Genomic DNA, 22,381 nt, shown 5'->3' with positions numbered 1-22,381 from the left:
TTACTTAAATAACATTTATCTGTCATAATATTTATGAAACTATGTAAATGAACAGGAAAAAAAGTGAAGTTGAGGCTTAAGGTGATGATCGGTATCTTTATATCAATCTTAGCAACTGATTATTTTGTAGTCTGTTTTGATCTAAGAGGATTGAGAAAATCCTACTTCATAGAAACGAGTATTTGTAAATGGCTCCAGGTTTTAAGCTGCTCACCCTCACTTCTCAAGATATTTTTTTAAATCCCGAGACCAACATAAAATGATTCAACATGGCAAGTTGATGCAGTGGTGGTCTCCACTGTGCTTACGATAAGAGAAATAACACAGTTGAGTGTGCACATTGCTTTCTAAAAACAAATTAGTTATATTGGCATATGAGCTCAATTATATAAATGCGTAAAATATATCATATACTATAGTGTTTACTATCAGTCCTTACAACACTTCTGCTATGGCCATGGTTCCGTGGCACACAGTTTGAAAAAGCCTCTGGCTGAGACTATATACTCCCAGTTTATCGATGAGTGTGTTATGCAGTATGGAATACAGAAGCTCCCTCTAGTCCAGATAGATTGCATCAATTGTTTTCTCTTGATTAGCGAGCCTGATGCTTCTGCATGGACAGAGAGTAAGTTGGTCTGGCATGATTTTCTTTTCACAAATCATCTCGGCTCTTTGGAAATTTTTGCAAATTAATTGCTTGATGATTCATGCCCATATCCTCCCAAACCCCCAAGCTGGGGTGAATTAATCCCTGCATTTATAAGACCCATGTCAACCTCTTCCTTTACAAAAGATGTACATTACGTTGACTCAGTGCTTTGGGGGCTTATTTCAGAATCAGCCCCTCTGTGGTTCTGTTCGAATTTCCTTCTCTCCCACTAAGAATATATTGGCTGTTTGCCTGGCCTATCAGCTGTTGCAAGCTAATTTCGAATTACAGCCTAAGATAAATGTTATTAATTGGGTGGGCATGGAAAAAGGTGGGAATTTCAGAGCAAACAACAACAGGAGAATGAAAAGTCACATTATATTTTTAGGATTGGCTCAACATTTCAGATGTTATTCTTACTCATTTTTAATAAGCATCTACTGTATGCCAAGTGCCTTAATAGTGATCCAACAGGCCTTACAGTGCCTCTGTTTTAGATAGGCCATGAATGAGATTAAGTCAGTAAAATATATATTGAGTTATAGAAATAAGTGCCAAAAGGAAAAATAAACTAGGGTAATGGATATAATGTTTGGAGTGGTTGGGAAGGTCTCACTGAGAAGGTGACTTTTGAGTAAATGAAGGGATGAAGGGACAAGCCATGTGGCCATCTGGCAGAAGAGCCTTCTAGTAAGGGGAAACAGCAGGTGCAAAGGCCTTGGGGCAGGAGAATGCCTGGCATTTTTGTGGAGTAGTGATGAAGTCAGAGTGGTTGGAGAGGATTCAGGCAGATAAATGGGGGCACTGACAGGGTCAGATGATGTAGGTCTAATATAGGGCAACCAACCATACATCTCAGACCATGATCGTCTGCATTCACCCAAGTGATTGAGTATTTATATTCTCAGAAGTTTCTGGCTTGGATGATCAATTATGTGGTGATCCTAGGCTAGTAGGTCACTCTGAGGATTTTTGACTTTGAGAGACATGAGAAGCCATGGAGGCCTGGGTCATAAGAGGGGCAAGGTATGACTTAGGTTTTATCAGGATCCTTTAGTCCTCTGTGTTGAGAATGGACAATTGGGATGGGGAGGCAAGTGGTGAGTGTGAAAGCAGAGGAACCAGGTAGGAACCTACAAGATTATCATTCGGGCATGTGCACTGCAGCCAGAGTCGAGTCATTTTAGTCGAGGCTACATAAATAGCTAGTGGTGCAGATGGGACTTGGGACAATTTTCCTGACTTTCAGTCTGTTGTCCTTTACACAGGGCCCAGCTGCTCTCTTAGTTCAAACCTGAGAACAAACAGAATGCCAGGCTGGATCTTTACAGGTCCATTAAGCCTCCTGTTTGGTGGCTCAACTTGGTTGCTTCCTCGTCATGTTGTGAAAAGTGGACACGAGACATCTCCCTTCCCCCACCCCCTACCCGCTCCCCCTGAAATAGCTTGTTTTGAAGTATCAACCGAAATTTTCTTAAGCCTTTCTCTTGAACATCTGTATTTATGCTCTTGGCTCATGTAACCTCTTCAGAATAATGAATTCTGCATGTTCAGTGCATGCTTATTAGCTCATGAGTGTGTGATGTAAGCTAGTAAGTTTGAATGGAGCCTAATACAAATGTGAACACATATTTTGTGCCTACTTAAATAGGAGCATAAATATTAACAAAAATTAAATGGACTCCCACAGGTGTAAATATATCTATGGAGGGAGTCCTTCAGTTTTGCTTGTATTTATTTCCACTTGATTCTTGGTTTATTTTATTGTCCCAAGAATTGTCTTCAGGTTTTGACCATTGCTTTCCTCAGTTGGAGTGGATAATTGGGAGGAAGAATCCATGTGCTGATGATACACATAGTGAACTGCAATGAAATATATGAGAATATACCTAAGAGATGAAATGCGCATGGGCATAGATTCTGTTTTACATATGTGTACTTGGGATGCAAACTTGTGTGTGTTGGAGCATGGTATAGGTAGACACGCTTACATACATGTTATTTTAAGTAGCCTCATTGTCCATGGAGAGTTACCCAAACAGTGAAATTAAAATCTGTGTTCTTCCTACTAACTACTCTAGCAGTACAAACTTAAATTCCAGCAACTTTGGCATCCAACAGAGTAAATACAGGGTCACATAATGTGCTTATCTCTCCTGGGAATGAAAGAGGGCAATAAGCTAATTCTCAGGGCATCTGTAAGAAGTGAATAGATACAGAAGTATTTTTCATAAGAAATGTGTGATGTAATGCAAAGTCCTTATTGTCTTGGTTATTTTTCTGCTGCACATATATGCTTGAAACTTCTTATGTCATTTTTTTCATGTCTTCAAGTATCCATCCCATTTTCAAAGCCATCCCATAAACAGAGAGTTAGTGGGTCATGTTAGGGCCTTCTCTTCTTCTTCTTCTTTTTTTTTTTTTTAAAGATTTTATTTATTTGACAGAGAGAGACACAGCAAGAGGGGGAACACAAACTGGGGGAGCGGGAGAGGGAGAAGCAGGCTTCCCGCGGAGCAGGGAGCCCGATGCGGGGCTCGATCCCAGCACCCTGGGATCATGACCTGAGCCGAAGGCAGACACTTAACACCTGAGCCACCCAGGCGCCCCAGGGCCTTCTCTTCTTGAATGGGGCAGGAGTTAGCAAACTTTAAGAAGTGCCACATGGGGAATCTGCCCATTTTCTGTTGGATTGTGAGAAGGTGCTCAGACATGCTGTTGGTCCATACCTGGGTATAAGAGAAGCAAGGAAAAGCATATTGGATTGTAAAGCATTTGAGGAAGGAAAGAGAAGAAGAAAAAGAGAAAAAAAAGAGAAAGAGAGTTGTTTGAGAGTGAGTATTCAAAATATTAACATCTCCAGCAAAGGCTTAGACCCCTCAGAGTGGACATGTATAATATGCTGTCGATGAGGTGATATCTTTCCTGATTAAAATGCTTTAAAGAAAAAAGCTAATAACCTCAAATTCTATTTCAGTGGTCTAGTCTGAATTGTTATTTTTTTTCTTTCATTTCAAAAATTATTTTTAAAATTTTAGGTCAGCTTCTTGCAAATCTTGAATCAAACTTTATACATTAAAACCAAAATTTATACATGAAAAGTTTTTTGCCTTTTTGTGCATGAACAAAAGATACAGAACTTGATGTGTAAAGATCCAGGAAAGGGACTCCTATGGTCAACCGTATTTCTTCTTTGAACCCCACAATCTATCATAAAAGTCACTTTCTCATTTATTTATTTCAACTCCTGTTTGGACTCCAGTGGGAGAAATAATCCAAAATAGTGGATAATCCAAAAATGTCATTTATATTTGGCTTCAGAATGCAATACCAGATGTTACTCTAGCAGATTTCCCTTCCTAATTAGGCCTCACTTAAAGTAGGAGTTAATTTTGTCTTCATTAGCTGCTTCCAAATCAGCAAGATGGGGCAAGTAGGAAGCCCAAGGCATGCTGGGTATTTGGGAGGAAGCTGGACCATTGCTAAAAGTCGGCGGTAGATCACCCTTTCAAATATGGGCAATCAAGACAATGGGCATATACACTGGAAATGTTTATTGAGCCTCATCTTGAAGGATTCTCAGGCTTTCGTCCATTCTTTTTTTTCCTGCCTATTAACCATGAATGCAGAAAAATTCTGTCCTAGGAATTAGGCAGATAATAACCTGAATTTGTATATAGAAAAAAATAGAGGCTCACAGAGGTTAAGTGACCTCTCACATAGACTGATCTCTGAGTAAACAGTACCTAAGATACTGAAACTGATTAATGAATGATAAGAAGACCCCACTGTTTCCTTCTTATTGATGATTTGAATAATGAGGAAGCAGGAATTCTCCTGGCCTAATTCGCATTAAGAGAGCTAAGATAATGAAGCTGTGATTAAATGGCTATTAAACTATTTTTATCAAACAGAGATCAAGCGAGTGTGAGAATCTGGGGACGCAGAGTGTAATTGCAATTCTACAAGATGTGGAAAAAATTACTATCATAAGCAGGGCATGGTCCTTCCATAATAGCCTGCATTTAAAAATCTTTGGGATACCACATGCCGGTTTCACTTTGCAGTTCTCCCGTCAGGTGTCCAGTAACATCCTGGAGTCCCTCATTTCCTCTTTAATTTAGTAGATTTATTCCCTCTCTATGCACTTGGGTGAGCTCAATGCACTGTTGGCCCCACCATGTGTAATCAGTTGGAAGATCCTTTTGCCAACTGCTCACAAGGGAAGAAGGCCCAGATATTATGTCCTGGACCCCAAATTTCAAATTTGAGGTGACTCTGAGGACCCGAAGATGCAGAATCTGCCTTCCTTTAACTGTGCCCTTTGAATTATATCACACTTAGGGCAGGTCAGATAGGGACCCAGCAGTCCCAACGAGCAGTAATGAACCAAGTGTTCTGAACTATCGTTTGTTAATGACAGAGCATTGCTTTGGAATTGCTGCCTGTTCTGAATTTTGGGTTGTTAGTATACATGTACGTGTATCACCTGTCAGTGGAAATTCTTTACAACGTGAGTATCTGTGGAATGGGCTTCTTTACTCCAGGAGCACCCTCCGAGAATGAGCGTGACTGCCACACGAACCTGTATTTCGGTGGGAAGGAGAGCAGCAGTCTTGCCTTGCGTAAGGAGAGCCCAGGGTGGACGCCCAGCATGGCTAGAGCAGCTTGAGAGTCGCAGAGGTCCCCTGTGGAAATGCCTGTTGGCCTGTTCCCTACCTTTCTTTCCCTCTCTGCCACCACCTGCAACACTGAGCTCAGCTGTGTAGCTTTAGATCACTACCTAACTGGTGACCTGCTTTCTCTTTTTCACCTCTCTGCTCTTCTTTTCTTAACTTATATGGAGCTAATAAGTATATTTTTGTAAAAACAGTAATTTTGAACAATTAGAAAGCGGTGTCAGAGCAGAGTCTTTGAAAGGTTATTTTGCAAAGTCATTTTACTGCCTGATGTATTTCCATGGCCCGTCACCTGTGAACAGACATGTGTTGGTAGGCCAGAGTGCTTCATCTGCTGTGACTTTGATTTATTTGCTCTGTAAATTGGGACTGAAGCAATAATGGGAAGTGACATTAATTGTTTACCCGAGTCCTTTTTGTCACATCCATTGCCTTCTCTGGAGTGTTTGATTGTTGAAACTCATGCTAAACTAATTGGAATTGCCACAGTGAGGAGCAATGTCCACTCAACTTTACATACAGGACTATCTGTTGAGCTTCAGAACAAAAATGTCATCGGGAAATATCTTAAATTGTTCCCCAGTCTTCTACAATTAGACAAAACACAGAATTTGAAATAACATTCTTTCCTTCCATAATTCAAGAGCAACTTTACTAAAATAAATGGTCTCTGAGCCCCTCACTGAGTCAGCCACATTTCTGATGAACATGGGCTCTAAATAAGGATTACAGCCCTACTGGTCTGTCCTGGTTGAATAGCAGCCTACCCTACCACATACCCCATCACACACACACATACACACACACACACACACACACACACACACACACACACACTGTCTGCCAATCTTCTATCCCACAACCCTCCCTCCCATTGTGGTTCCAGTAGAGAGAATTTAAATAGCTGTGGTTTAATCAGATCTTGTAAATTAATTATGACATTATCAGGCTCCAATATTTCTGCCATTGTTTTTGATGTACATTCACCCGGGCTTATTAAAGAAATTGGAGAAAACTAGTTAATTTAAGTGTTCTTTGTCATTCTGACTTGATTGGAATTATTGTAGTTTGTTTACACTAGGGATAGAACTAAGGCGCTATTGTATTATGTGATTGAAAGCAAATAGAGGCTTGTAGTGTTGCTGGAAAGCCAAATACAAAATTTAAATCGGAGTAAACAAAATTACTCATTTATTGGTAAACATTCTGAACTGTTTTTCTTGAGCTATTTTTGAACTTCAGTGAAATAAGCCTTTCTGAAAACTGGGATACCTGGAAAAAAAGTCCAAGTTACTGAAACCGTGTGTGCGTGCGTGTGTGCGTGCGTGTGTGCGTGTGTGTGTCCTTGAGAGATCTTCAAAGATTATTTTTATTAGATACTATGGATATATTTACATTAATGTAAATCTCATGATTTTGGATGATTAAAATAATATGTATTTAATTTAAATATAATTTCTATTTAGGACAGATGAATAACCTGAATTTGGTTTTTCGTATGTTGGGGGGAATCTGAGTTGAAAGCGGAGAGATTGGAATCTTTGGACGCTAGATTATGATCCTGGGCAGAAAATAAGTGAAAATCATTTCAGTATATTTATTATTCAGATTACATGGGCCGATCCAGGAGAATTGAGGCTGGGTGGTATGCTCAATAATGATTTGTTATTAAATCAAGCAGTTTGATTTTTAAAGAATCAGTCAGTTTCTGGAAGAATGGTGCCATTTTGAAGTTAACATTTCACTCCCCCCCATTAGGATTTACCTCCTGCAGTGGAGTCCTCAAACTCAGAAAGTTGTCATTCCATCCCGTGTGCCCAAAACCACTTGACTCACAATGTGAAGTCCAGGGGCATTTGGGAGACACATTATGCAAAGGTAAGAAATGCTAGGAAAGTCTACCATGAGTACAAATGGCTCTTTTTGGCCTCTCAAATCCAAAAGAGAAAGAAGTCTGTAATTTTACTCCTGGATGGGGACTCATCAGTAAAGAGGGAAAACAATTTTTATGTGAAAAATAGAATGTATACGTGATAAAGGCCTGCCTAATTTCTCTAGTAATACAATTTGATTTTCTGATTAGCTGTCTTATTCTGTGATTCTTGTAATTTTGTCAGGTCAATTAACTGGAGTTCAGTGCTAGAGAGAAAGGACGTGTGGGCACTGCTGGCTTCATTAGATGTCAGCAGTTTAGGTGCATTTTGTAATAGAATCTGTGTGGGATAATTTAGCCGATATTGTTAATGTCATAGCATACAGAACTTTAAAAAAAAAAAAGATTTATGAAGCAGGTCAAATTGGACAAACAATGTGAAATGCTAACAGAAGGAAGAGAAAGTGATCTGCACAACATATATTCTAGGCAGTAAATGCAGATCGATGAATTATTCAGCAAGTAATCAATGACCACACTGTGTGCCTAGCATTGGCACTGGTTGTCCAGGTGATGGGAATATAGCACATTTCCCTATAAACAGGGTATATAAGCTGGTACAGAGTACTGAAATAACTGTTATCTTTTATAATAAATTATTCACAGGTTCTTTCCTTCCACTGGAGGGTTTTTAGAGGGCAGAGGTCCATCTTTTTCTTTCTATCTCTAACACCAAACATGTCCCTGGTATAGTAGGTATGCAGATATGTTTATGGAATGAATACCTGAAGATTAACTTTCCAAGGGTGTACGGATGTGAATGATTGTGGGAGTTGCGGAAACAAGTTAGAATATGTTCGCAGGAGCCCCCATTCCAAGTAATGCCACACTAGAATCGTACCCTGGCCACAAGAAACGACTGCCTTGAAGAGACATGACAAAGTAAGACTCTACTTAATGACAGACCAGATAAAGAGGACTCAAGATAGTTCTAGAGTTTGGGTCTGAAGAATTGTTACCCAAACTCAGGAAGTCAAGGGAAATAGCAGTTTTGTTGTGAAAGATCCTAAGTTTGGGTTTTGGAGGATGAGGGAGCTATTATCAGGTAGAAATGTCCAGTGGGCAGTTCTAGATTTATGACTAAAGTTGGGAGAGATGTCAGGGAGGGAAATAAATGGCTGTGGAGTGTTCGGTGATGAGATTATAATGGTATGGTTTGTCTCCGTATAGTTTCAGTTTCTGGTGCTGTTCAAACAGAGGGTTATCTAAACATTTCGGCTGCACAGGAGATTGAAACACTATATCTGAAGATGAAATAGATGATGGTGAAAATTCTCTCAAGTTCTAAGATTCTCTAGACCTTCTCCTTTAGTTAGGGAAAGAAGACACACCCATGGGGAAAGCAACTGCAAACAAGACAGCATCATATACGGCCGTAATACGCACCGACATCATAAATTGCCAACTTGGACAGCTCAGCCATCAGAGATTGGTACTGAGAGGTATCAGTTCATTGTGTGATTCAGACCAAAAGTGAATTTGGAGTTTGAAGAAGACATGATCTTTTGTGTTCCAGTGTGAGCATTCAAAATTTCACATACGGTTGACTCATTTGGATAAACATGACCCGTCCACGCTGATTGATGGTGTTACCTGTTCCCCAATGTCAACTCACTCACGTCGTCTATTTTTCTGTTTCTGCAGAAGATAGATGAAGAGAACGAGGCAAACTTGCTAGCAGTCCTCACAGAAACACTGGACAGTCTCCCTGTGGATGAAGACGGATTGCCCTCATTTGATGCGCTGACAGATGGAGATGTGACCACTGAGAATGAGGCTAGTCCTTCCTCCATGCCTGACGGCACCCCACCGCCTCAGGAGGCAGAAGAGCCATCTCTAGTAAGAACCCTTCCTACTGTTTAACAGGAATTGGAGTTGCCTCTGGCTACCCGCTGCATGGGTATGATGTAGTAACAATAAGGTCTGGATTTTTAATTTAGACTGATGCCAAAAACAAGTCCCGAGCAGACTCAGAGTTGCAAATTCTGTGATTCTGTGTTTAAAAATGTTGGTAATAACAGTCTTCATGTGGTCTTACTACGGTTTTAACTTTTGCTATGTTTGTGTGTGTATTTTTATTTCTTAGCATTATTTATGTTCATGGTAGAAGCTTCGAAAACGTAGACAACCCAAAAAGAATAGACCAAAAATTCACCTGTAAAATCAAATAATCTCTGATGGAAAAAAAAATTGAAATCTCCTCTTGTTTTAAGATACATCATCATGTTTGTGAATTTGAAATATATGCATAATGGTTCATGTCACATATTATTTTATTGTTTGGAGATGTCCTGGTTCATTGAGAGATTTCTTGTGGCTGGATATTTAGTCTTTTTCCTATTTTTCACCATCATAAATTATATAATAATTGACACATTTATAGTTTTATTCTTATGCCTACGATTCTAGAAATAAAAGGCCGATCAAGGGATATGCAATATTTTAAGGTTTTGGATCCATAATTCTTATGAAGATTGAAAAATAGTAGCACATTTGCAACCTAAGTTCCCTAAATTTATGGGAGGCAATGAAGAGTGAGTTTGTTGGCAATGAAGAGTAAATTTTCTTTTTGATGCAGTGCTTGCCCAGAATTTTATTAGTTCTAAGACACAGTTTACCTTCTCATCTATGGTGGCCATTTGTCATTTGCCATAAATCTGATGTAAGACTATACTATGTAAATTATGGAATGCTATCCTCCAAACTTTAATAATGTTCCTTGGCTTGCCATTTAGAGGTTGTTTCTCTCCCTTCTCTAAGTTTTTTAAATGTTAAAAGGATTCCATGTAAACATATGGAGACTCTGCTTGTACTGCTGTTCATTTAGAGATTTCTGGTTTAGAAGAAACTACCTCATAAGTAATTGCTACCCTCCCCCCACCCCCACCATTTTTCCATTTGCTGTTGGCTTTGCTGTCTGGTACTTTGATGTCTTTACATTGATACCAGAGGATTTTCATCCACATAGTTGGTTCACCTGGGAGGGGTTGTTGACTCAACGTCATACTGCCTGTCCGAGCAGGGAGGTCCTAGAAGGCCAGCAAGTCAGATGAAGAAACAGAGGTCAAGAAACAGTAAATGCTTTGCCTGAGGCAGAATCACATCTCCTGACTCTATTTACTTACAAGTCTTTTTCAGTGATAGCCACTCTTTTATCATAAATACCCTTTGAATCAGTAAAGTGAAACTGGATTGTAAAATATCATTCAAAGCATTACAGAATCTTTTATTTATTTTCACTTGATTCATTTGGGTTATTGAGGGGAAAATGTCCTATATTCTGTCCCCAACCCCCAATTCCTCATTTAGCAGTGCAACTTTTCTCAGCTAGTAGGTATTTGGAAATCCTTTTAGGAGGATCCTTTTTGTCTTATTTTATCCAAAAAAAAAAAAAAAAAAGAAAAGAAAAGAAAAGAAAATCAAGGTAGACAATACTGAGTATCACATGTAGGGAAAAGAATACTTTCACAATTGGTAGTGTAATGCCGAATTTTTTCTTACTTTTTAAAAATGCATTTCCTTTAGCACTATTGTGCCTTGGTGTGACTATAATTAAAGAGTGAGAGAATTAATTTTTATAATTAATTAATATTAAGTTTGAAATTTCAGTACCTTATTCTAATGCCTACAGGATGCATAACCTTTCTCGCTTTTCCCCTCTCATATATTTCTAGCTTAAGAAGCTCTTACTGGCACCAGCCAACACTCAGCTAAGTTATAATGAATGCAGTGCTCTCAGTACCCAGAACCATGCAAACCATAATCACAGGATCAGAACAAACCCTGCAGTTGTTAAGGTACAATGCAAACTTTTTTAATATAGGAGGGCAAGTAACAAAGGATTTTGCTTGAAGCAGTAAAACAAAAGATAGGTTTATTTCTATGCATTCAGCTGGGATCCTGCAGTTGCTTTATAATGTGAAACAATATGAAATGGGTTTCCAAAAGCAGCGCTCCAGCTACATTAAACTAGAAAGAGTTCATTGATGCTCTGTCTTTGGATGATTGGAATGGAAGTCCCACCGTCTGTCACTCCTTGCCCACTTTATTAATACACGCAGCAATGTGGGTTACAATAAAATTTGCTGCTAGGCTGGTATTATCTATGAGTGACTTTAAGATGCAGGATTGCCGTTTCTCCAGCTGTCTAACCTGAGAAAGATTGCTCTGGAATCACCGCAAAAGATCTATCTCTGCCATTAATTGGATAGAATGCTGGCAATGACATAATTCGGTTAGCGGGCTGTATTAAACAATGTTTGTCTTGCCATTCACTGTGAGTGAAAACGGAGCGTTAGGGGGTACTTAAGAGAATTGTGAATACGGGACTCTAGCAATCAGTGGCAAATTAAGGTTTAAACCAGCTTATTTTTTTTTTTATTCACAGTAAAGGCGCTATAGGGTCTTGTTAGTTACATGTTGCTGAGTAGGAACATTGAAATGTAGGAGAAATGAAATAAAAAGCTGCATAAATGTCATTTAGGAATTTTAAATGTAATTTTCTTTCCTTGTTCTGCAAACAATTATTCACAGCTCATAGATCTAGTACACTTAGACTGAACACTTCATTGAAAATCTCATCTCTTCAGAAAACCTATATCCATTCTGATAAGGTTCAGTTCACTAATTTTAGCTTTCTTTATGCCTTGTTTTTAAGACCGAGAATTCATGGAGCAATAAAGCGAAGAGCATTTGTCAACAGCAAAAGCCACAAAGACGTCCCTGCTCGGAGCTTCTCAAGTATCTGACCACAAATGATGATCCTCCTCACACCAAACCCACAGAGAACAGGAACAGTAGCAGAGACAAATGCACCTCCAAAAAGAAGTCCCACACACAGTCACAGTCTCAACATTTACAAGGTAGGCTGGAGACTAAAACACAAGGCAAAGCAAGCATGCACCTGGCTGGGAATGCCCAAACCTCAGGCTTTTGCCCCACTGCTGTCTCTCTGGAAAGGGGATTCAGCACTTTATTAGAGACTTATAAAAAAAAAAAAAAATCCTTCCTTGGACACAGGCTGACCATGTCCTATTCGGCTGATATGCAGCCTAATTCACAATCACCAAAAAGCACCTGAAATGTGAGCTGGGTGGGGAGGGGGTGGTGAAAGGTTTATGTGAAATCTGAATTGCCGAGATAATTGAAATTTGGAGCAAGCTGGGCTAGCCAATAGTAAAAAGCTGTTCTTTTTTTTTCCTTTCTAATAATGGAAAGAAAATGAGTCATTGTTGATTTGTTGTATACACCTTAAAAAGGAGCACATGGTATTTGTGCGGCCTCTCCCGATTAAGTGCATTCTTTTTTTTTTTTTTTTTAAAGACCACATGTTATACTCATAGATTTTATTTTGTAAATAAGGATTTGGAAATCCCTGGAATTTATTTGTATTTGCTTTCTATTAAAAAATATTGCCCAGATCAAACTAGGCATCTGGGTTGATGTTTATTGTCCCCATACATTCTACAAGGCGGATGCTTCTGAGGCAGATCAGAGTGATTTGGGGAAAACCTGTTTGGCAGAGATATAATTTTCTTTCTTTTTGGCTCTTCCCTCAAAATCGTCCTGTCTTAGAGGCCCAAAGGAAGCTTGTTGAAAGTTGCGGTCGCTTTAAAATATCTCAGCTTCCACGTTAACCCTACCTTTAACCTCGTGATGGAAGCAGGCATAGTCTTTTTTTATTTTTATTTTTTGAGATGTATTTATTTATTTTAGAGGCAGTGAGAGAGAGAGTGTATACAGGGAGGGGGAGGGAGAGGGAGAGAGAGTCTTAAGCAGACTGTGCTATGAGTGTGGAGCCCAGCGCGGGGCTTGATCTCACAACCTGGAGATCAGGACCCCAACTGAAACCAGGATCAGATACTTAAGCTACTGCGCCACCCGGGCGCCCCAGAAGCAGGCATATTCTAACATAGCAATTACAAACACCCACTTCTTTTTTCCCTTTTGTTTCCCTGACTGCCCCTTCCAGCTGCAGAGTGGTAGTCCCTGATCCCTGTTTTGAACCATGATTATTTCATACAGGTATGCTGTTGCTCCTGGTTTTAATTAGTATTTTCTTTCCAGTGTTTTCGGTTTCCCTCTCTCATCCCTACCCCACCATAAACCTTCAGGAACCTTCTTTTAAAGTTTTAAATTGGCTCTCATTTAGGTTTTCCCTGGTGGTTGTCTCAGAATCCCTCGGCCATCCTTTTCTGTCAGTTCAGGGAAAAGATATTTATTGAAATGAACCACATTTTTTCTGCGGCTCGCCTTGCCCTGATTGGCCCCTCACGCACTATGCGCTGGACCAGTTTTCCTTAGAGCAAAACCAGCAGTGCTATGGGATGCAATGGTGTGGAGAGCCTCGGGTGAAGGGAAGGCAGCTGAGCTCAGTCTAGTGAGTGGACTGAAAAATTCACTGGGCTACTGTCCACCTTGTACTAGTGTGTCCCAGTCAGGCGTTTATTTTCTGGAGCTAAATCTGAAGTCCTCAGCCAGCTATAACCCTGTAGTCAGTGAACCCAGGCCAGCGGCACATGTTTTAAACATTTTTTTAATTTACATATTCTTAAAATTGTATTTGGCCCTTTTGGATTTTGAGAGTTTGGGAGGTTTTTAGGTTTGTTTTTTAGATCCACTTACCACTAATATTACTGAAAAGTCTTACAAACCATGGCAGTGAGGACTTAAATTTAGCCTGTGGAGGACATATGCTTTAGATGAGACCTGCTGTATGCGGATTTTTTTTAGAAAGATATATGCCTGTGGCAAAGCATAAAAAGTTTATCCCCAAACAAAGCCTGTTGACAAAAACACAAGAAAACAAAACCAAACAAACAAAAACCCCACAAAATTCCTATCGTTATTAAAGGCCAAGAACAAAATAAACATGGCTGGCTGTGAATAACCAACAGGAAATAAATGCTCAGCTTCAGGATTTATTTAAATTTTGATTCAAACTTTAAAAGTAGAATCTATATTAACGATTAGAGACAGTAGCCCAGGATCCACTGAGGTTTATCCTTTCTTGATGTATCATAATGTTCTTTCACTGAACTGCATGTTTGCTGTCTGTGATATTGTGGGGTCAAGTTCTTTTCACTTCCTTAGGATAATGGCCTGAACTTTGGCTCATGTTGGTGTCTCCTGTATTCATTTATTCATTCATTTGCTAATGTATTCATTCATCAAAAAGACCATGATCTGCATGAAAAAAATGCATTCCTGCCCTCAAGGATCTTAGAGGCCCTGGTCTGTCCATCATTGGAATAGTGTGCATTAAACTCCCAGTAAACCAAATCAGTGCTCCTCTCATGGTAGCTTTTGTGTGTGTGGGCATATTCAGGGATGGCCTTCTGTACTGTATGTGCTTTGGGGCTGAACCTTCCTATAGCCTTCTCTTCCTGTTTGCCATCGGTCCCATTAAACATGGCCGCTGCCCAATGCTGCCCTTCCAGTGCCCTTGCCATCACCTATACCCAACTGTCAGAATGTTAGGGATCTTACTTTGAGCATTTCGGATAGCCTGCCCTACACCATGAAAGCTGGAATCCCAGAGACCAATTTTCAATGTATATATACTGTGTATAGTACACAGTGCATATCTAACGATACTTGCTATGGAGCCTGTATGCATGATCCTAATTATGAGTTGAACGCCGAAAATGTTGGTAAATTTCCTTCATGAGTGTGTTCTTTTGGAAAGGCTCATTATATCAGACATACTAAAAAAATTAATCTAAAACCAGTTCATTTATCTGTATATATAAAAGCCAATCAATCAATGTACCTAATTTGTAGAAGACAGCGTGAACTTCATATTTCTGGATGCACATTGGATAGATGATAAACCATTCAATTGTTTAAAAAACTAAATCTAAATCGACAAATTAAATATGTAAATACTATTTATCCAAGTAAAGTATGTAATTTCAGCCTAATTTGGACATAAATAATATTTTCACATTTCAAAGGACCTTAATTACTGGGGTTGATTAATTTACTTCAATATCTATTGAATGCAATTCCTTTTGGTAATAGGAAAAAAGGAAACATATTCCGGGCTGACTCTGCCAGTAACTAGTTTTATGGCCCTGGAAATATCATTTCACATCTTTAGGTCTCAGGTTTTTCATCCATAAAATGAGAGTTTATTCTAAAGAACTTTTTAGTTTCAAGTCTATGATTTTCATTACGTAAATGACTACCTCTTGACCTTTTGAAAGTAGTTATGTTAATGAGAAAAAATTGACATAAACCTACATACATATAAATATATCTTTATAGATAAGCATATATATATACATAATATGTGGATGTATATCCCAAGTACGTTTCTCATCATGTTTTCCCCTCCTTCTGTTCAAAATACAAGACTGCCAAGGAGAAGCAATTGAAATTTTGGAGTGAGAAGAAGATTCTTACTCCACCCTTCCTAATTGGGAAATGCCTCCTGTAGGAGGTAAGATTTAGGAAGCATAAAAGGAAGTAAATGAGCTCTCTTTGAAAGTCTATAGGTCTCTCAGCTGATAAATGCAGTATCTTACTTTGTCTCTAAGATTTGGGGATCTGAACCCCTTTTAAACCATCTGGGTCAATGTCCACAATTTGCCATAATCTCTCAATTAATTTTCAGTAAATGGAATGGTTATTGCTTGAGCTTTGGCCTCATAGAAATAACCTATTCTCAGGGCTAGGTATAAAATTATACATTTTAGGAGAAAAATCAACTGAATATTCATAACGTTCTGTTGTCTTATAGTTATTCTGCTGTTTTCTTGTCTAAACAAACCATGTACTATATTCCAAATTAAAATAGAAAACATTATTTCTCTCTGATGGTATGATGCAAATTTTGTAACAGAGATGCTACATTTTGGGGAAAATTCTGTTTTTGTATGTGTTTTTGAATGATAGTTTACCGATGCAAATGTTGTTTGGAATTTGTTTTAGAATATGGACTGTTGTCTGACTTTGATCCAATATTCAGGGATTTCCTTATTTTAGTTTTCCAGTTTCCAGTTTCCAACCTGATTGTAGTAAGAAAAAAAAATCTAAAAAAAAAACAAACCCTCAAAAACTCAATATTTCATAATTAGTTTCCTTTTTTTTCCTTTAGCCAAACCAACAACTTTATCTCTTCCTCTGACCCCAGAGTCACCAAAGTAAGTATTAAGAAATGTAACCATTTTCAGAAAGGGAAGGGGGTTCTAATACATTTGGCTACAGCAACTCCATTTCAGTTTGTTTTTATAAATGTGCCATATCTTCCAGTGACCCCAAGGGTTCCCCATTTGAGAACAAGACTATTGAACGAACCTTAAGTGTGGAACTCTCTGGAACTGCAGGTAAGCCTTACATTTCACTTGGAACTCTGTGTGTGTGTGTACGCGCGCGCGCATGTGTGTGTGTGTGTGTGTAATATGTATTAAATAATAGCACATATTCTCCATGTGATTAATGAAATTAACAAATAGTACAAGCAACATTGGATAAGAAGTTACCTATAAATATTTTCACTTCTTTTTTTCTTTTAAAGAGAAGACATTTATTGTGTGTCAGACCTGGGCCAGACCCTCTGATGTATACTGTTGCTTTAGATCCTTAAATAACCCTATGTCAGATTAAGACACCAAAACTCGAGCAGGAGAAGAAAATAACATTTATTGGTCTCCTACTCAATAAATGTGCCAGGCACGTAAGTGGTTTTGACTAGTTTCACAACAACCTCATGAAGACAGTGGTAATTTTCTCATCTTTAAGATGAGGATATAAAGTTCAGAAATGTTAAGCAACTTGCCCAGGATCACAGAGCTAGCTAGAAAACAAGGAGCAAAGTTTTGAACGCCAGTTTATTCATTATATCAATGTTTGAATTGGAATATTTTCTCACTCACCATTATACTTAATGGTATAATGTCTTATATATGTTACCATTTTTATATCTTTTCAGCAAAGGAGAAAAATGAAAATGTGCCCATTCACCAAAACAAAATGTACTTAGATATTTTTAAACAAGAGTGATTTTCTTCGCCATTTGGACTTCTGGACTCATTTAGTCAGTCTTACTTTATGCTGAAGAGGAAGGAGCTTTAAAAGCTTGGAGCAACCCCTGAGTAACTTAATAATCCACAGACTTCCTAGGCAGACTTCTAAGTTGGGTGTGAATGGTGCCTTTGCACTGAGTGCTTTAGGTTTAGGTACAGAACTATACCAGAAAGTGAATCTTAGGCTGTCTGAACAAGAAGTTCCTTGGCTCTGGCCATTGCTGATAAGGGTAAAAGAACAGTAACTTAAACAAGATGCTTTCGACCAGAACTATAGTGCCTACATACACCATGGTCATTGTCACTAAGTTTAATTTCACACTTTGAGTTTGCTAAATTACCACCTTGTGAAAGGTCTACTGCATGATCGCATGATTTGGTCAAGCAGTAGAGTAGTTAATTTCATGGTATTTATATATATTCTGTGTGTGTGTGTGTGTGTGTGTGTGTACACATATACATATGCAAATATATACATGTCTTTATATGCATATATACATATATACACATATACTCACTTATAGGCGTATACATAACATTTCTTAAATTGTAATTACTTATATGGTTATAAGTAACTTTTATGTATATATATCATATGCGGTAGAGACCTTCTTATCTGACCAATAAGAATGAGTATTTTGGTGTGTTTATCCAAAAAACTGATTAAAGTATATAGTTTTGTCATTTTACTTTTGCCTAAGTCGTATAAGGAAACATTCAAATATCAATTTGTTTTTGTATAAGAAACAGAGAACTTTGCCTTGAACTTAAATGTCCGAACTGGCAATCCATTCATCTTTCTGGCACAAACTGTAGTAATAATAATGTATCTTAGAGGGGTGCCTGGGTGGCTCAGTCGTTAAGCGTCTGCCTTCAGCTCAGGTCATGATCCCAGTGTCCTGGGATCTAGCCCCGCTTCAGGCCCCTGCTCGGTGGGAAGCCTGCTTCTCCATCTCCCACTCCCCCTGCTTGTGTGCCCTCTCTCGCTGTCTCTCTCTCTCTCTCTCTCTGTCAAAATAAATAAATAAAATCTTTTAAAAAATGTATCTTAGATGGTATCTACTGTTCATTTCTTGCTTTTTAAAGGAAAAGAATTAAAGATATTTGTGTAGTAGTCTGAGTGCAAAATCATTGTGGATTTTTATGATTTTCACATAAGTAAATAATAAGCATAATTTCCCATGTTTTCCCAGTGTTTCTGATACCACCTGTCTACAACTAATTTGACATCTCTTCTTTTAGTGACATACCTTTATTGGTTCTTCTTATAGAGACAATTTTTCTTATACTTCATTCAATGGCATCATAGTTTATTTCCTTACATAATTCCAGTTACCACTATAATAGACATCAACTGGTTTGGGAAATACTACTGTGGCTCAGTTGAAAGGAATCTATTTACTCTGAGTGTTCAGAATGTTGTATTAGTTACTTTGTTTCAGAGAGGATTGAGAAAGCTTCCATTTTATACACCCACACCAAGGCTTCTGTTAAAAGGTTTTTATTATTCTCTTACTATAAATAATTTAAGCTTACTATAAAAATGTCAAAAATATAAACTAGTGGAAAAATATTCATAATTCTTTTTTTTAAGACTTATTTATTTATTTGAGAGAGAGAGAGAGAGCATAGCAGGGGGAGGGGCAGAGGGAAAGAGAGAGGGTATCTCAAGCAGACTCCCCGCTGAGCAAAGAGCAACAGTGGTGGGGGTGAGGGGCCTCAATCCCACAACCCTGAGTTCATGACCTGCGGGAAAATCAAGAGTCAGGCACAACTGACTGAGCTACCCGGCCGCCCCTATTCACAATTCTAAGATGTAAAGTTACCAGTGCATTTTTTTCCCCATGGATAATTTAATATGTTATATTTATACTATAATCATTTTGTGTATATAATTTTGCATCCTGATTTTTCAGTTAACATTTTAATGAGAAAGTTTTGTATTATCACAGACCCTTTTGTTATCAGGTTTTTAGTGTTATATGACAGTTTTAGTAGGTACATCAAAATTTATTTAGTTGTAATCCTCTTATAAAGTTAGGTTGTTTTAAAGTGTTACTGTTTTGAAATAGCACTGCATTAGAAATGTTTGTTCATATTTTTTTTACTGAAGTGTAATTGACACACAATGTTATAAATTAGTTTCAGGCATACAACATAGTAATTCAACACTTCTATATATTATGCAGTGCTCACCACGATAAGTGTAGTTACCATCTGTCACCATACAAGTTTATTACAATATTATTAATTCCTTATGCTGTGCTTTTCATCCCCGTGACATATTTGTAACTGGAGGTTTGTACCTCTTAATCCCCTTCCCCTATTTTGCCCTTCCTCCCACCTCCCTCCCCCTGGCCATCACCAGTTTGTTCTCTGTATTTACGGATCTGTTTCTTGTTTGTTTGTTTTGTTTTGTTTTTTAGATTCCACATATAAGTGAAATCATATGGGATTTGTCTTTCTCTGTCTGACTTATCACTTAGCATAAGACTCTCTAGATCCATTCATCCTTTCACAAACGGCAAGATTTTATTCTTTTTTATGACTGAGTAATATTCCATTATAGATGTATACTACATCTTCTTTATTCATCTATTGCTTTTGTATCTTGGTTTTTATAAATAATGCTACAATAAACATAGGGATGCATGTATCTTTTTTAACTAGTGTTTTCGTTTTTGTTGAGTAAATACCCAACAGTGGAATTACTGGATTATATGGTATTTCTATTTTTAATTTTTTTTCAGGAATCTCCATATTGTTTTCCAGAGTGGCTGCACTGATTTACATTTCCACCAGCAGTCACATGGTTTCCTTTCTTTCCACATTCTCATCAACACTTGTTACTTATTGTATTTTTTATGCTAGTCATTCTGACAGGTATAAAGTGACATTGTGGTTTTAACGTCCCTTTTCCTGATGATTTAATGATGCTGAGCATCTTTTCATGGGTCTCTTGGCCATCTGTATGTCTTCTTTGGGAAAATATCTATTCAGGTCCTCTGACCGTTTTAATCAGATATTTGTGGGGTTTTGTTGTTGTTGTTCTTTTCACTAATTTTATCTTATTTTCTTAAAGATAAATTCTTAGCAGTTTTTAATAGTGAATATAAAGATATCTTGGGGTCTTCTGGTGTATATTGCCACATTGCTTTCCAAAGGAGTGCTTTTATTTATAGCCCCATTAGAACTACATGGATATACTTGCTTTATTACATCCTTCCTAGCTTTGGATTTCTTTGTTTTTGAAATGTTATATATATGAATATATCATTTTAATTGTATTCCTTCCATTATTGAGGTTATGGTGTTACAAAAAAGCACTTCTATTTTCTTCCTACAAAAGTTTTAACATTTTTCTTATTGATAGATATCTAATTTTAAGTAATTTAGCGATGATTTTGAAAGTTTAGGAGCCTACACTATTGAAAGACAAGTAGAGATGTATATAAGATACATTTTTTACGTATTTAGAATCCTTAAAAATATACGCAGTGGATTTATTTCTGTCAGTGAACCAGAATTCATCTGACTGGTTTAAATCCTTTCCTCTTGGGGCTTTGAAAGATTATTGGGTACAATGGAAATCAATTTACCAACATGTTTTTGATACCTGCTCTGTGCTTGTAATATGATAGGTCTTAGCAGACGTACAGCAAACGGGAGACCTAGAGACTGATCCATATAAAGCGTGAAGCATTGTCCTTGGCCTGCTAAACAAATGTTCTTGTGTTTAAGATGTGGGCTTACAGTCTGTAGGGGAAATAACACACATTGTACAAGTAGCATGAAGGAAAAATATTATTTATTACCTATAATGTTTTGTTACCTTCTAAGAAAGATGGGTCTAGGGGTGGTTTTTAGTTGAGTGTGGTGGTTTTTAAGTGTGAAGATGCAAATTAGAGAAACTGAGGTAGGGCCAGATTGCCTTACAAAGTAGAAAGAATTTAGAGCTCTAGGAAAACAAGGCATGGAGTAGAACCTGGAGCATGCTGAAGGAGGCTGGGAAGAAAAGTTTGGAACTGGAGGGTGGTGTAAAGAAGAGGTTTTTTGGATAGAGATATCATGCATTTGAAATGCGATGCAGTATATGATGGCTGTGATCTCCATCTCCTCGAACAATCTTTAGTAGCATTTCTTGCATGGTAGGGATTGCATGATGTGACAAACACGGATTGCACGAGAGAATCACCAAAGGGAGAAAAGGAGTTCTCAAGGGGAACCCTGTAACTTGGTTTCAAGTTAAATACAATGACTGCTCAGAAGATTGAAAAGAATTAGAAAGATGGTTCAAGGACAGAAAGAAGCATTAAGCTGATATCATTAGTGAAGGATCCAGGTGATCCATGGAAAGGAATGTGGAGGGAACTGTACTCTCAGTGGGCTAAACTGACTTGGGGAGCCTTAGGGAGAGAAATATTTGTAACAGATTTGAACTGCACAGATGGAAAGGGGAGAAGATATTGATGGGGCAGAAGCAAGAAGGCAGGAAATCAAAGCGATGTTTGAGTAACACTGTACTTGGCAATGGGCAGTGAAATCAGTAAGGAACTACAAGACGGAGCACGTACTTTTCCTCCTTCATCTTTTAATTGCTAAAATGCTTTTCTCTCTCCTTAATCTTTTCTGGGTCTTAGTTTCCTTAATGTTAAAGTCATATTTATAATCCCAAATCAAATTACTGCCTGACTCCAAGGACTAAAATATAGGTTGAAAAATAAAATTGCCAGTATTCAACTATTTTTGACATCCCAAAATGGCAATTACATGTGCATTCAACCAGAATTTAAAAACTTCATAAGCAGCAAAGCTCAAATGGAAGTAGTCTATGATTTTTCTAAAAGCAGACAGCATAGCTTAGTGAGGTTGTTCAAAACCTTGGCTCTGACATTGGACAAACCCAAGTTCAAATTCTGGATCTACCATCTAGCAAGGTGGCTTTTAGTCATTTTAATTAACTTTTGTAAGGCTCAGGATCCTAATGAACCAAATGAAGATAATAACAGTACCTGTATCTCATTGAGTCACTCTGAGGTTAGAGATACAATATGAAAAAGGCTTCCTTCAGTGCCAGCATATAGAAGTA

General features: G+C 38.0%; 1 protein-coding gene across 8 annotated transcripts in view; it reads left to right on the top strand.

The window, feature by feature from the left end:
• The window catches only part of PPARGC1A (PPARG coactivator 1 alpha), a 638,991-nt gene that overhangs the window by 587,067 nt on the left and 29,543 nt on the right, over positions 1-22,381 (top strand). For 7 of the 8 annotated variants that reach the window (XM_027599464.2, XM_027599469.1, XM_027599466.1 and 4 more), the window contains 5 exons: positions 8,909-9,103; positions 10,939-11,061; positions 11,922-12,126; positions 16,365-16,410; positions 16,520-16,593. In XM_027599464.2, the coding sequence (XP_027455265.1) occupies positions 8,909-9,103; positions 10,939-11,061; positions 11,922-12,126; positions 16,365-16,410; positions 16,520-16,593 (643 nt within the window). The remainder of the gene's footprint in view (positions 1-8,908; positions 9,104-10,938; positions 11,062-11,921; positions 12,127-16,364; positions 16,411-16,519; positions 16,594-22,381) is intronic. The other variant, XM_027599468.1, reaches the window with a different exon arrangement.

Source organism: Zalophus californianus, chromosome 2 (assembly GCF_009762305.2).
Source record: "Zalophus californianus isolate mZalCal1 chromosome 2, mZalCal1.pri.v2, whole genome shotgun sequence".
NCBI lineage: Eukaryota > Metazoa > Chordata > Mammalia > Carnivora > Otariidae > Zalophus > Zalophus californianus.
Note: the sequence above shows the minus strand (reverse complement) of the source record. Positions and strands in the feature narration are given on the sequence as shown.